The sequence below is a fragment of the Melozone crissalis genome, unplaced genomic scaffold (genome assembly GCF_028551555.1).
Source record: "Melozone crissalis strain CALT ecotype California unplaced genomic scaffold, PUWL_Pcris_2 ptg000041l_1, whole genome shotgun sequence".
Taxonomy (NCBI): Eukaryota; Metazoa; Chordata; class Aves; order Passeriformes; family Passerellidae; genus Melozone; species Melozone crissalis.
Window position 1 is genome coordinate 921,746 of NW_026535819.1, and position 15,015 is coordinate 936,760.

A 15,015-nucleotide genomic window follows, 5' to 3' on the forward strand; every position below is an offset into this window, starting at 1 on the left:
TACAGAAAACCACAACCAAAGAGGCAGATCCTGGTTATAAGGATTTGTTGCTAGCAGACTTGGAAGAAAAAAAATTAATCAAAATGTTTAGTACCAGCATTCTTCACCCTTTGTAACTAGATTTTTTTTTTTTTAAATAAAAGGTATTTTTCAGTGTGGATTTACAATACCTGGAACTCAGCTTTAAAAATTTAAAATGGTTTCCTACCCCTTTTCCCACTGCTAACAACCCATGGAACAGGCTAATGGATTAGTTTTAAAGGCGACTGAGGATTAGGTACTATAATTAAGACCATTTTAAATATTATTTTTCTTTAAGAAAAGTAAAATCAGACAACTCTAAAGTTGTGCTCTCAAATTAAATAATCAACATGCAGCCTTGAGGGCTGCAGGCCAGGATAAATGCACCTTAAATTACACAGTGATATGAAAAAATGCCAACCATTAGTTAATGTCAGTATTAGAAGGCAAGGCAGAGTTCTTTTTTGGTTAAAGCTCCTGCTCCTGTCCTGTGAAAGGCTTTGCAAACCATCCCACTCTCAACACTCTTCTGCCAACACATTTTCCATCGCTGGCTTCCCACAGCCAGACAAGCAGCTTTTCTGTGCCCAGAGTCACTGGACTGCAGCACCCTGGAACAGCAGCTGGAATCAGCATCCCAAGGGCCTGAGCTGGCAGCCCTGCTGCCCTGGAGGTGCTCAGAACCCTCTGGTGCCAGGAGCCAGAGTGCTGAGCACGAGGAGTGCTGAGCACGAGGAGCTGCTCGCAGCACAGACACCCAGAGCCGTTCCAGGCTGTAGTGAAAATGTCTCCTTGCACAGCATTAATCTTGTAAACAGAGCCAGAAGTTCTTGTACAAAATACTGCAATGACAGTGATTAAGACACACCTGGAGCAGTGTGTTCAGCATTCTTTTCACAGAAAGAAGTGCCTGGATACTGCCTGCCACCTTCGGGTTCCCTTAAGGCCACAGAGTCCTTGGGCTCGAGATAGACGGGCGGATGCTGCCTTTGGGGGATGGCTTTGACCCAAACCAGGACATCTAGGACACAACAGCACAGCACACATCACACAGGGCTCACACCTCCGAGGTGTGAAAAAGAAACAACATGGAACACAGCCATGTTCTCATCATTTGATGGAAAGCCCTATTTATAACTCAGAATGCTCCAGACTCCATACTGAAGAAAGGGAGGCAGCTTCACACAATGAGATCTGAAAGGAACAGCACCCACTGGCCACAGGTGAAAATGTCTGAAGATTATACTTACATATATTCCTTTAAAGTAATTTCAAATTAGAACTCTAGTCATTTAAACACGGTGCCTTTAGTCAATGCAGCATCAGTGTTCCCTGAACCAGATGGTGAGGAAATCTCTTCATCTGCAGACTGAGCATCCCAACTCCCTGGGTGGGCAGGGATGATGCAGGACCTGGAGCTGAGGCAGCACTCACTGTTGAACATTCCCTAACCACCACACAGCCAGGGCCAGGCAGATCTCAGCCCGTGGAAAGGAGACACAGATCTTGGTGTGTGAGCCCAGTGCCAAAAGGACAAACCCAGAGTTAGGCTCTGCTGTTAAACACTGACTCTGTTTGGGCAAGGAGCTCCCAACTTCTCCCCTCAGATCAAGTCCACTGGGCAAAGCTGTGCTCCAACTCCTCTGAGCACCAGAAAGCTGCTATGTCCCTCACTGAAAGGGACAATTCCTGGCATGCATACGGTCAGCTAACATTTTAATAATAAATTACATTTATTATTCTACCTAACATTTGGAAAAAAGACACTTCTCCTAATCTCCCAGCATCTAGGAATTTTAATTGTCTCATTAGAGACCACATATGGCACCTAATGGCACCTTACCTTGTACTCCAGAGTTTCTTTGAGCATGTTTTCTTCCTCTTGTGAAAAATTCAGTAACACAGACACAGCTTTAATGAGATGGAATGCCTGAAAGAAACCACAGAGTTGTGTTCCAAACACATTGCTGTCAGCTATTTTGTTTTATTGCCCCCACTGTACATTTTTTAATTGTAAAATTATGGAATTGGCATGAAACGTCCTTAGGAGGTGACAGGTGGCAATTTCTAGAGAAAGACAGATGTAGAAAGAGAAGGTAAGTGGCACCTTTACCTCAGACTCCCTGCAGGACATGAACTTTAGTACAACATGTTTAAGGTACTCGAAGTTTATCTCCCTGGAGTCGTTCAAGTCAGAGTTGTTGGTGACGGTCACAGAAGCATTAGGCACTTCAGAATTTGCACGTAGCTCAGGTACCTCACTGTCAGGCCTTATTTTCTACAGAAAAATAAAAAACCCACAGTAGAAAAAGAGAAATACATTGCAGATGCTGTTAGCTTGACACTGAGAGGGGTCTGGGTTCAGGATATCTAAAGAGGGCTGTACCCACAAACTGGGCATCAACAGCTCCTCATCCTTCATGGGGTCACAGCAGAGAAGTGTCTCCAGCTCTCCCTACACCCCAGGACAGGAGCTGGCTGATGTCAGCATTCTGTGTACATTACCCAAACCAGCACAGAATTGGCTCCATGGTGGAAGCTATCCCTAGGTAATTTTCTCCTATCACTAACCTGCTCTCAGCCTTTCAAACATGGGCTTTCTTCAGGATAATTTTCAACATCAGAGCAAAACCAACAATTTTAAAACCTCTGTTAATTTTCTTTTAAATCGATTTTTTTTTTTCTTGGAGAGATAAACCATTGCAGAGGGATGCAATGGGAGTTGGCAGTCAAGCTTTTGGAATAACAGTGCAAGTACCTGCCAGCAAGTGCCATCTGAAGAGACTGAAAACACACAACCCTTACCAGCTCTTTCTGCAGAGTTTTCTTCAGTTCTGTCATTCTTTGCTGAAGTTGCTTTATCATCTGTAAGCACAGCAAAGGAGAGTTTAACACAGTACTCATTGTCAGGACCCCCAGGTATCTGGAAAAACCCATGATAAACAAGTACTGAATGAAATGATAATTATCCAACACTGACAGCTGTGAAGAAGCAACCTGAGAGCCTTGGCTTGCCAGCTGCACACAGCAGCAGCCATGTGACAGGACACCTGGGCTTTCATGTGACAGCACTGTGCAACTGAACCCAACTCACTCAGAGGGCTCTGAGGAAAGCTGTAAATAGCATCACTGGGGGCACCTTTCTGCCCAAACACATCAGGATTCAGGCAGCTCTCGCTGCGGTTTTTATTCATGGTTGGGAGATACTTGTGCAATGCAGAGAAAAGCATTTACTCACAGCATACTGGATTCAAATGCAACAGGCCTGTCCTTTTGAGGCTGCAGCACGGGCAGCACCAACTACTTGGCTTCCTAATTAAAAGGGGAAAGACTACCAGCTGTTTCTGTTCACCTTGTTTTTCTCAGCAATTTGCTGTTCCAGCTCTCTGTTATCCTTCTGAAGTTGAACAACATCTGCAGCTGCCACCTCTCCGTTCTGTTCCACCACAGAGTTTTCTGGAGAAGGCAAATGCTCATTGTTCAAGGCCCTCGTCGACTCCTCCAGTTCTAAAACCTACAAAAATAAACATGGAGAGATATCATGACATTTGCACCCCAAGAACACTCCCCAGGGAGAAAGCCAGACTTCTTTTTGGTTGTCCAGGCAGGACAGAACTGGGGGGCTCCTGCACACCTCCCTCTTTTCCTGAGAGAATGGATTTGAACTGCACTCACGTTTTTCTCATGCTCTCTGGCCAACAGGCACTCCTGTACCTGCAGCTTCAGCTCATCAATTTCTTTTCTTGCTGTTTCCTCTATCTCCACTGCTTGGCTCTGCCTTGCCTCTATGTCCAGCTGTAGCTGATGCACCTGCAGCAAGACAGCTTCATGGTCTGGGAAAGGAGAGACCTGCTTAGTATCAGTGCTGCACATCAGATGGGAGATTCTAATCCATTTGGTCTGTCACGAAGACAGAAAGCCAGGGGACAGACAGAAAGACAGAAGAGAGACTGTCCAATTGTTAGTGAACAATAAACCATTCTGAAAGTACAAAAAGATTAAATATGAAAGAGAAATCTAGAAAAATTACAATCTACCAGGCAAGGCCAGAACTAGAGGCTCTACTTAAATTGTTTGGGATGCAGTAGACTCCTTTGGTCTAACCTTGACTGAGTTGATTCAGTTCTTCCTTCTGTTTTAGCAGCAGATCACATTTTTCATCAATCAGCTGGTCTTTCTCCTTTATTAGGGTATTCAGATCTGAAACCTTCAAAGCAGGAAAACAATGAAGAGAAGTCATTAAAGATATAAAACAGGAAGAGGGTGTTGAAAGATCCAACATCCTTCAGAGGCCCAGCAGGCATCACCTCCACAATGCTGCCCTCAGGAACAAGCACTGAAGTCATTGCTGGGAGAGCTAAACCCCACCTGGCTTCTGTGCCACCACCAGATTGTCACAGCCAGAATGTGGCAGCTGCAAGGTCCCTGAGCAAAACAGGAGATGGCCTTAAACCCCTTCTACACAGATCTGGCCCAGCAAGCACAGATCTCCAGCAGTCCCAGAAGAATAAAGAAACCAAAAGACATCATCCACCATCCATCATCCATCACATCATCCACTATTTTTTATACAGGAAGAGCAAAACAAGACTTCCTAGAACTGACATTTGGTACTGGACACAAGCTCCTCCCTGTAAGGAAATGTACAATTTTACCACTGCTCTGCTCCAGAGGAACCCAGAACCACTGCTGCCTCACATGCTGTGAATATGATTCTGACCAACAGTCTTGCATGTTAGGATAAATAAATCCAAACCTAGTCTGCTCTTTGAAAGGTTGGGATGTCTCAAATACATTTGAAAACAGTCATTATTAACCAACCTGCTGTTGTAATTCCTCTCTCTGTTTCCTTGTTTCTTCCAAGGCTTTGGCAATTTCCACACTGACAGTTTCTCTGCTGCTCATCTCATTCTGCAAACCAGAATTAATTGAGAGGTTATGTGAGACAATTAAATCAAGTCAGTCTCTCATCTTTAACCCAAGTCTACTAGGACTACAATTAAAGTGTTCTGACACACTATATTTTCCAAATGAGTTAGGTTTGTTTTACTGACTGCTGCTCTCTGCATATGCAAGAGCAGCACAGAACTGATGTAAGAACCCAAACAAACCCAATGCTTACAAGATCTTTCAGCTTGAAGTATCTATTACAAAGAAGTAGCTCCCTGCTACAACAGATCTTTATTCCAATTGTGCATCCAGGAGTAGCTATGAAAAAAAATTCAACTAATCTAAATCACAGTCAAAATTAGATAAACTGTAAACACCCAACTAATGTAAGTTTTAACTTTTTGGTTTGAACACTCTGAGTGGAATCTGATGTTGAGCCATTCTGTATTCACCACTGCTAACAGGATTTCCAAGCTCTTCACATCCCTGACGATACGGGAACGTATTATTTCTGCCTGATTTAGGCAGACCCAAGCATTCTGGTTCAGAAAAGGGTCAGCCCTTTGTAATGCTTCTCAAACACATTTCTGCTGAGTACCAGAGATGATTTACAGCTCCAAGGACCTGCAACCTGAACAGAACAGGCCTCCAAGCACTCAATGTAACCCACAGTGGTGTTTGCTGCTCCCCAGCCTCAGCTCTGTCCCAAGACAATGCCAGTACCAGTCCAGCCCTTACCTTTAGCCTGCTCAGTTCACACTCTTGTTGTTTTAATGAACTCTCATACTCTTCTTTGCTTCCCTTGAGGTTTTCATTTTCCTTTTCCAATTGGCTCTGTAAAATAAAGAGTGTTTAAATACACAGTACAATTATTCTAATGCTTTGTTTAAACAATTAAACACATCTAATGTTTTGCTCATATTTAGTGCCTCAAAGTATGATATCTTCTATTATAATGCCAGGAGTGCTGAATAAAAACATTCAGACAACAAGCAAGCTCTACAAGCTGTGTTAAAATCATGTTGTGAAGACTCTCACAACCCACCACAGTTTCTGTACTTACAATCCTGTGCTGAGTTGTTGTTTTATCCAATTCCCAAGCTTTTTCAAGAGCAGCAATCTGAGACTCCAGCCCAGTAACTTTCTCATCATGCTGATGTTTTTCACTTAAAATCTGTTGCTGAAGTTGTTTTCTTTCCTCCTCTAGATCAGTTTGCTTAAGAGAATAAAGAAAACCACATTAACAGAAAGGTATTTTGACATCATTCTGACAAGATGAGACACCATTCCATGAGACACTCTCAAACTGAGGAACACTATTCCTTTGGCAGCAGTGTCATGTACTCACAGACCAGAGTTCAGCAGACAAACAGCAAGAAAACAAACACTTGAATAACAAAACAGGGAAGTGATTGTCTCTGGGGATGCTGCAGACTGATCTGTTACTGGTCAGTGAAACATGCAGGATACTCACCAGCTTCTGGATACTCACCAGCTTCTGGATCTTCAGATCCTGGTCTGCAGCTGCTTCTTTGCTCTTTTTCAGTGTTTCTGTTGCGATACGTAGTTTCTCTTCCAGTTCTTTATTCTAAAATTACACCATTAATTAAATTCCTTATCCACTGGCACCTATGTTATTTTAAAAGTTTGCATAGTACAGAGTGGCCCAGGAGGGGAAGGTAAACATTAAATCCCTGAAGCCACAGAGACAGAGAGGCTGCCTATTTGACACATGCAGGTTTTAGAAATTTTTCACCACAGCACTGCTTGCACCTGAGTTATTTGTTTCTTACTACAGGGAGGATCTGCACAAAACCTCTGCATTCACCTCTAGGCCTTCCTCCACCCATGAAGTGGGGAGACACCCAGAGACACTGATCAATTATTATCCTTTCAAGACTAAATGTGATTAAATGTGCAGTCTCACCTTGGGCAGGGAGTGCAGTGAGGGGAGTAGGGCATAGAGGATGAAAAGAGTGGGAATCTGTGGTGAAATTAGAAACTGCTCACCTGTGTTTCCAGCTGCTTCAGAGCCTGGCTGTGCTGTGTCCTGTCTGTCAGTACCTGCTGCCTGCTCTCCTCCAGCCTCTGCTCAAGAGCAGCTTTCTGAAGGTTCCATTGAGGTGAAGAACATGAGCAAGGATGGACAAAGACATAAGTTGGTGGGGGGTAATAAAAATTTTCCTTTTTATTTAATTTATAAGGTCAAAATGGAACAATGTTTTATTATCTCTAGATAACTTTAAACTGTCTTGAGTTTACTAAGCCATGTCTTTTTGTCACAGCAACTCAGGGGTGATGTGACTGTAGGCACCTTGACCAGAGAAAAGCAAACATCCCCAAGACCCAGCTGGGAAAACATTGCTCCAGGCTGATTCCGAGCAGGAGCATCAGTGCTTGAGAAAGAGATCAGAAGCAATGAGAGAAAGGGGATTAACCACAGCTAAGTTTCTGTTTCCAGCTGTTCTTTAGCACTCCCGAGGCTGAGGTTTTGAGCATACAACATTCTGTTTGCACACCTGTGTGCAAACAGTTCCCCTCCCTGCCCCGTGCCTTGCCAAAGAACAAGGAAAAGCATTCACTGTGCTTGTGACGATTAATTAGAAAAACCCCCAAATTGTCCCACCTCCTGTGGGGATGGCAGAAAGCTGCTCTCCTCCTTCTAAGCACTCAGATGCAGTGCCCAAACAGACAATGCAGAAAGGCCAGCACAGACATCTGTGCAGGACCTACACAAACAGGCTCAGTGCAGCCACCCCCATGTCCTGCCCAGCACAGTGTGCCAAAACACGCTGCCAGGACAAATGTGCTGTGTGACATCAGCAGCTTTCTCTGCATGGGTGAGATGTAATGTAAGACCTAAAAACCCAAAACAAACTCACTAATACTGTACCTCTAAGCAGCCTTTAACTGTGTAATTACCTCTTTGAGCAGCTCCTGCACATGTTCATCTCCTGAGAGATTTCTTTCTAGCTTTTTTTCCAGGGAAGACAGCTTTTCCTGCAGCTGTTCTGTATGTCTATCTCTCTCAGCAAGTTCAAAAGTCATCTGTGAGAATGAGAAATCACAGAATCTTTTTTGTAATGAAGCTTCCAGCTGATCTGTTGCGGTTTGACTTTTGGAAATGCCAATAGAAAGGAAAGTCCTGTTTAAAAAGACAATTTGACCCTGGAACACTTTCTGGACACCAAAGTTCCAACTACACAAAGGTGTACATTACCCAAATGTGCACACCAGGAGCAGCACGTGCATCTGAAAGCACCTCACCTTTTGCTTCTGCTGCTCATATTCCACCTTCAGAGATTCATGCTCCACTTGTAACATTTCCAGTCTCTTCTCACAACCAGAACCAGCCACTCGAGCCTAAACATATTGAGAAATTACTTACTTTGGAACTTAAATTTCCAACACCACATAACTGATATCTAATCTAACTTCTGCAGACATGGAGCTCTTTGAATCAAATCTCACTTGGCTCAAACTTACATTTTGCAAGTCTACAGAAAGCTGCTGAATGACATTTTGTAGCTCCTGTTCTCTTAACTCCAGAGCAGTGATCTTATTTTCTGCATTTGTCTCAGCTGTCATTAGTTCATCTCTTCATAGAAAGAGAATAAAAACAAGTGACATACCATTCCAGGAAAATAATCTTTAGCAGATAATTCTGCTGCTTATGAAAATGGACATCAACAAAATTTTCTTGTCCTAAAACCAGTCACCATCATAAATCACTGCTTGATTATACATTTTCAAAAAAAGTGACAGTTAAGCATTCAAACTATGAAAAAAAGAAATAATTTACAAAAAAAGTATTACTATCATTGGCTTGGCATTTACATCCCCACAGCCATAGCAGAGGCAAAAATTCAGTCAGCTCACTACATATACAAACTCTTCCAAAGACACAAAGCGAGCATGAAGTAAAACTACAGGGCAAACACAAGCACTGCTCCTGTGAGAGGCCCAGCTCCGTACCTGTGAGCCTGCAGCTGCAGCAGCTGCTGCTGCACGTCCTGCAGGTCCCTGCTGAGCGCCGAGGCCCCGGCCCTGGCCTCCTGCAGCTCCGCCCGCGCCCGGCTCAGCTCCTGCGCCCGCGCCTCCAGCTCCTGCTCCGCTCTGCTCAGACACTCTTCCTTTGTCAAAAGCTGAACATTAGAGCATCATCTTGGGCATTACAGGTCACCAGTAACACTGACAAACCTTTTCACTGAAACCTGCCTGGGGCTGAATTAAGTGAGATAATAGACTATGTAATACTGTGTTCAGTACCTACTGTTAGGATTTTGACACTAACCGAACCGGTGTACAAGCACAAAGGCTGACAAAATGTATGCTGGGCTACCACTAACTTAATATCCTGGTAAAAAATTTAGGAAATAAAAAGTTGAAAATATTCTTACCATGTGTTTAACTTTGGCAATTTCCTGCTGTTGAAAGCCCTCCAGTTCATCGATTTCATCTCGTTTTTGGAAAAGGTTCAAACTCTGCTCCCTCATTTCTTGTAACTGTGTTTGAAGCACTTTTTTTTCCTGATAAATGAACAGAACCAAAGGATATCCGTATGTTCATGTCAAGTTAATGGGAGATCAGGTAAACTCTCTGAGAAAGAAATCTTGTCTTGCAGCTATACAGCTCCCAATGGTGCTCCATGCAGAACTAGAAATCCTTTCAGATTCATGTCACAGTGAAAATTACCAAACTCCAAAAAAAAAAAAAAGAAATCTGAATTCATTACAATGCCACCAGTGACCATCTAAACGGAACTCTTAAAAATGGACTATGTTTCACCTTACAGAAGAACAACTTTCCCATCACAACCCATCGTTCTTTACTTCCCTGCTGAAAAATAAATCAAATAAATCCAGAAAGACCTCCCCAGGCATTTGGGCTGGTAACAAAAGGCATATGATTGGCCTCTCCCACTGAACAAAGACCAAATAATAAAAAGGGCTGAACAGAGTCAAGTTCTGATAGAGCTGCAAGTGTGCAGGATGGTGGTTGCAAATACACACAGAGCTACACTACACCCCCTGAGAAAAACATCCAAGGTTAATTACCTTTTCAACTTGAGTGAGTTTTTCCATCCACTCCTGAACAAGAAAGAAAGAAAGGAGAAAAAAAGATATCAAAATCTATTTGCAGACTTTCAAGGACAGCAATTATGGTTAAAAAAAAAAGAAAAAGAATTTGTACTGCTAGCAGATACTAAGCTTTGGTAATGATTAAAAAATAATCATCAGCAGCACAGTAACAGCCAGTGCTTGAATAAAGGCTGAGGAATCATTCATGCTAGCTGAATACATAAGTTTTATGCAAGTGAAATAAATGTGACAACAGGCCTACTGCCATTGAATCTTATCCAAGCACAAGCTTAACCTTTCATTAGGAATTTCTGTGGGCTCTTGTTAAAACCAGTCTGAGCAGTGACAAGTCCTGCACCATTCCTGGCACTGAGCTCAGCACTCCCTCCTTCCCTCAGCGCTGGCACGCTCACACACAGGGCTGAACAATTATTTTAATTAATAGTAACACCTACTTAAAATACCAGGCTCATGAGAGTCTAAGATCCTGCTCAAGTTTTCTTACCTTGTCCTTTTTTTCCAAGGCCAAAGCCATTCCTTCAGCCATCTTGGCTCGACTGGCCTGATGAGCTTCATTCTGCTCCTGAAACTTCCTCATGGAGGCTACCAACAGAGAACCACCAGCTATATTAAAAACTCATCTTTTAAAATTACTTCTCACTTTCCTGTAAGTTATTTATAACTTTAAAGAGCTTCTTGTGCAAGTAATTAGCCCCATCTTGACTGCAGCACTAGCGCTGTGCTACTCATTCCCTCACGCTGCTTGCAGGCTGGCAAAGGGCCAAAGCTAACAGCAGACAGGGATACTGCTCCTTGCAGGATCAGAACAAAGCTGCAGGTTTCCAAAAGGTCTTTCCTGCATGTGAGCCCCAAATTTGGCAGAAGGAGTGCAATAACAACTTCATTCAACACAGCGCTGCTGCTTTTTATGCTGTAAATAAGGTAACAACTTGTGTTCTAATTGTTCACACTACAGAGGTGCACAGTTTGAAAGGGAATCATTAGCACACCTGCACACCAAACCTCTTTCCTTCCAACCACAATTTTCAACTGAACTGAAGAAAAAGGAAAAAAAGAAAAATACGTACAATCCTGATGCTTTTCTAATGCATTTTCAAGCTTCTCTTTTATCTTCTGCAGATTTCGGATCTGATCAGCATAATCTTGTGTGAGGAGGGAGAAGAACAGACCAGGAATGGACAGACATTGGGGAAGGACATTTTTAGGGTAACACAAAAATAAAAAAGAAAAGAAAAAAAAAAAAAAGAAAAGAAAAAAGGATGAGCGGCAAATGACAATGATTTTCTCAATCAGAAAATCATTCCTGCTAAGGAACTGGGTGACCACAACAATGAACACAAGCAAATAGCTCTGTACTGTCCACAGGGTTGGCACAAACAGAAGGGCCTGTCCCAGGGGTGTCAGTCACACAGACAAGAGCAGAACCAGAGAATCAACAACTGTCCCTCCTTTTTTACTTCATCCCAGAACAGTGACACATTTCCCTCTGCTCAGGAAAGGTGTCTGGCACTGCAGGCTGCAGGGAAGGGTTAACTCATGGCCACTGCATCCATCTGCAGTCCCACAGCACTGCCCTCACCCTCGCTCAGCAGAACTGCCACAGGAGGGAATATGAACCAAAACAGAGTGTGCACACACCCTGGAGAGGTTCCTGTACAATGGAGAAGAGGATTTACTCACTGGCTGGTTGCCTGCACGAGACTCCTGATACCCAGAGCCTCCCTCTCTTGTGTTAAGTCCCAGCCAGCACTTTTAAGTTTACCTTGTGCAAGCAGATGAGCATTTGGGCCTTTTGAATTCCATGTGAAATAATTTTTGAAGCCTATATTTTCTTGAACTGAAGCCCGATAAGTCTCCAAAATAAAATAATCAAAATAGTCTTTATCTGGCTGTAACCTTCCCCAATTTCCCAAGCCTCCCATGAGCTTTGGGAAGCAGCAGTGTAACACAGTTCAGCCCAGTCCTGGTCCCTTCCCTACAACAGGGATAGGGAGCAGTGCCAGCCTTCACTACAGCTTTACAGAACAAGGAATTAGAAAGAAAAAACCCTCAGGACTGTTTTATGTTGAATTCTTTGTTTCCTCTTCATTTCCAAGCCCACTTCTTTAAGGATGGTACTGTGTTACTGTCAGAAAGCTCAGACCCTATCAGAAACAAACCATCCACACAAGTGGGGACAGATGCTGCTTGAAACATGGGACAGAAACCTACCCCAGCTGTTCCAAGCAATCACCTAAATGTATTGTTGAAATCAGCAAATCAGTTGCCTTCATAAAAAATTAATGATGCTGGATGATCCCTTCTTGTCAATCAACAGGGCTGCTACAAATCAATCTTCAAAAGACCCTAACGCCATGGACTTTTAATAAATTAAACCATGTAAATTCAAGGGAAAACATTTCCTATAGTAACAAGTTTTATATGTATCAGGGCACATACCAGATAGCTTCACCTCCAGTTTTCTTATTTGTTCATTTCTTCTTAACAACTGGGATGAAAGATCCTCTCTGGAGCTGCTTCCATCAGAAGCCTTGGGAGAAGAGCAACACTCTATAACTTACAAAATTCAGAAAAAGTGATCCTGCCATACATTAAGTCTGGGATAAAACACTCTCCTGCCTAGGGACAGCACTTGTTTTTCCCATAGAGGGGAAAATTGTACTAGCACAGCAGAATGTGATAAAAATGCTGAAGGAGAAAACCAGCAAGGCTCAATAGTGCCAGGCTGCCTGCTCCCCAGAGCACAGAGCTTGGGAAGGAGCTGGGGCTGGCACCTGTGTGCCCAAACCTCCGCTGAGGAGATGGGGCAGAGGAATCACTGAGGGGCAGGAAATCAGGCTCCACAGCACAGGCACCAGCAAAGGTCAAACAGAGAGTCCTGAAAATCAAAGTAATTACAAGAGAAGCAGTAACGCTTTTCATGTGGGATAAACTCACTGAAGCCCTGATGCAGCAATTTGTCCACACAAAATCTGCTGCATAACTGACTTATGACTTATGAGTCCTCTGGTGAGTTTTGCTCCATAAAAGTCAATAGCAGTTAAATGAATATTGATAAACTCTTGGAGGTTTTCTGAAGACCACTTGTTTTGCCATTTCATTATTTCATTATGTTGTTTTGCCAATTCATTACTTGTTTGCTGCTCCACAAACTTGCAAGACGGCAAAAAGAATTTCTACATGAGACTTTCCTAAGTGCAAAAGAAAAAACAGCCTCAGAAAAACACAAGACTAATATATTTTCACTATAACATGTATTTAAACATTAGGAGCTCCAACCTCCTGCTTAACACAACTGAAATTTCAGCTGAGCTTCAAAATAAATTACTTTAAGCCCAACTGTGTAAACAAGCTCTTCACTCTGCAGACAGCAGAGACTTGCTGCTGGCTATGCTGTGGGTCCTGCTGGCTCCAGCAGCGGGGTGACACTGCCCTAATCCAGGCTTTCAGAAATGTGACAGCCAGCCATGCAGGGCAGAGGTGCCAGAGCATTCCAGGGTCTCACTTAACCCATGCACTCCTGGAACTTCACCACTGGTTTAAACAATGTTTTATCCGGAAAGAGAGGAACTAAAGTGGTTTTGAGTGCAACAACACTGCACACGTTTTCAGCAGAGACATATACAATGTCTCAGGTAGGAAGACTACTAGGAAGCCCAGAGGTAAAATGAAAACTGTTTACGTGGGAATGAAAGACTCCTGGCAACGACTACGCTTAACAAACCTTTTCTCTTCAATATTTAATTTCACTCAAGCTAATGATACATTTATGCATTAGGAGATACACTTACAAAGACACCACATCACGTTTTCAAATCACACACTAGACTTTAAATGGTTGTCTGCAAAACCGTAATAAAAGTACTGTCAGAAAAAGGAGATTTCAAAGCAAGGTGTAACTCACAAAGTCGTCTCCGGAGTCTGCTCCCACAGACGTGATCGATTCCTTGCTGACAGACCTGGGCATGCGGGCATTTCCTCCGGGCCGGGGAGCCACCGCCGCCTCCTCCGCGATCTTCTTCTTCAATTTGGCAAACATTTTACTGCTCTACAGCCCTGAAATATCCAGGGCCTTTGGAAAGCCACGACCGCCAACGTTCAATACGCTGACACTCTGGTCTAAGCTTCCAAACGCTGAGACTGAATTCTGAGCCTCATGCACTGGTTTACTGCATCTCCAGCGCCACTGAAGCCCTCAAGGCCTGGCAGTACCTACAAATCAGACAGAAATGGGTTCCACACCAAAAAAACCCACCGGCATGGATCATTTAAAGGGAACAGAAAGCCTTTTAACATCGCATCTGTTACAGCACGTTAAAAATCGGGTCTCCCGGAGCAGAATCCGTTAAAGCCCCAAACCAACGGCCCCAAACGGCGGCGGGGCCGGGGCCCGGGAAGCGGGCGGGTCCCCTCAGCCCGGCCCGGCCCGGCCCGGCCCGCGGAGGTTGCTCTGCTCCGAGGCACCGAGGGCCTGTCACCGCCGCTCCCCCGCGGCCCCGGCCCGGCTGCCCCCTCCTCTCCCAGTCCCCGGTCCCCCGTCCCCTCGCTCCTCACCGCCCATGCCCGGCCGAGCCTCGCCGGTCCCGCGGCCGCCGCCGCTTCCCCGGACACCGCCGACCCGGAAGCGCCGCGCGGGGCGGAAGCGGCGCCGGTCCCGCTCCGCCCCCGGCCCCGCCCCCGGCCCCGCTCCGCCCCCGGCCCCGGCCCCGCTCCGCCCTCCGACCGAGCTCCGCCCCCGGCCCCGGCCCCGCTCCGCCCTCCGACCGAGCTCCGGCCCCGGCCCCGGCCCCGCTCCGCCCTCCGACCGAGCTCCTCCCTCAGCGCCGCTCCGCCCTCAGCCCGAGCCCCGCCCCCTGACCGAGCTCCGCCCCCGCTCCTCCCGCTCCTCTCCCGGCCCGGCTGGTCCCTCAGCCCCGCTCCTCCCTCCCGCAGTCCCCGCCCGGAGCGGAGCAGGCGCCTCGGTACGAGCGTTTATCACAGTTTATTGACAGCACAGTCCGCC

The 15,015-nt window shown here is 45.0% G+C and overlaps 1 protein-coding gene across 3 annotated transcripts; it reads right to left on the reverse strand.

Annotated features, from left to right (window-relative positions):
* Nucleotides 1-783: 783 nt before the first annotated feature.
* Nucleotides 784-14,631, reverse strand: GOLGA1 (golgin A1). 3 transcript variants are annotated; one of them, XM_054284302.1, is made up of 23 exons: nt 14,568-14,631; nt 13,918-14,225; nt 12,453-12,543; nt 11,081-11,155; nt 10,498-10,595; nt 9,969-10,001; nt 9,312-9,440; nt 8,887-9,044; nt 8,398-8,509; nt 8,179-8,274; nt 7,834-7,959; nt 6,922-7,017; nt 6,404-6,499; nt 5,975-6,127; nt 5,650-5,745; nt 4,843-4,932; nt 4,126-4,228; nt 3,697-3,854; nt 3,374-3,535; nt 2,827-2,886; nt 2,135-2,299; nt 1,865-1,951; nt 784-1,042 (listed from the first exon to the last, which is right to left on the reverse strand). In XM_054284302.1, exons 2-23 carry the CDS (start codon nt 14,050-14,052, stop codon nt 962-964), a joined length of 2,400 nt encoding a protein of 799 aa, XP_054140277.1. In that variant the 5' UTR covers nt 14,053-14,225; nt 14,568-14,631; the 3' UTR covers nt 784-961. The 3 variants fall into 3 exon arrangements, with proteins under 3 accessions (XP_054140277.1, XP_054140276.1, XP_054140278.1); XM_054284301.1 differs by having other exon boundaries at nt 8,887-9,056; XM_054284303.1 differs by lacking the exon at nt 11,081-11,155 and having other exon boundaries at nt 8,887-9,056.
* Between the last annotated feature and the right edge of the window lie 384 nt (nt 14,632-15,015).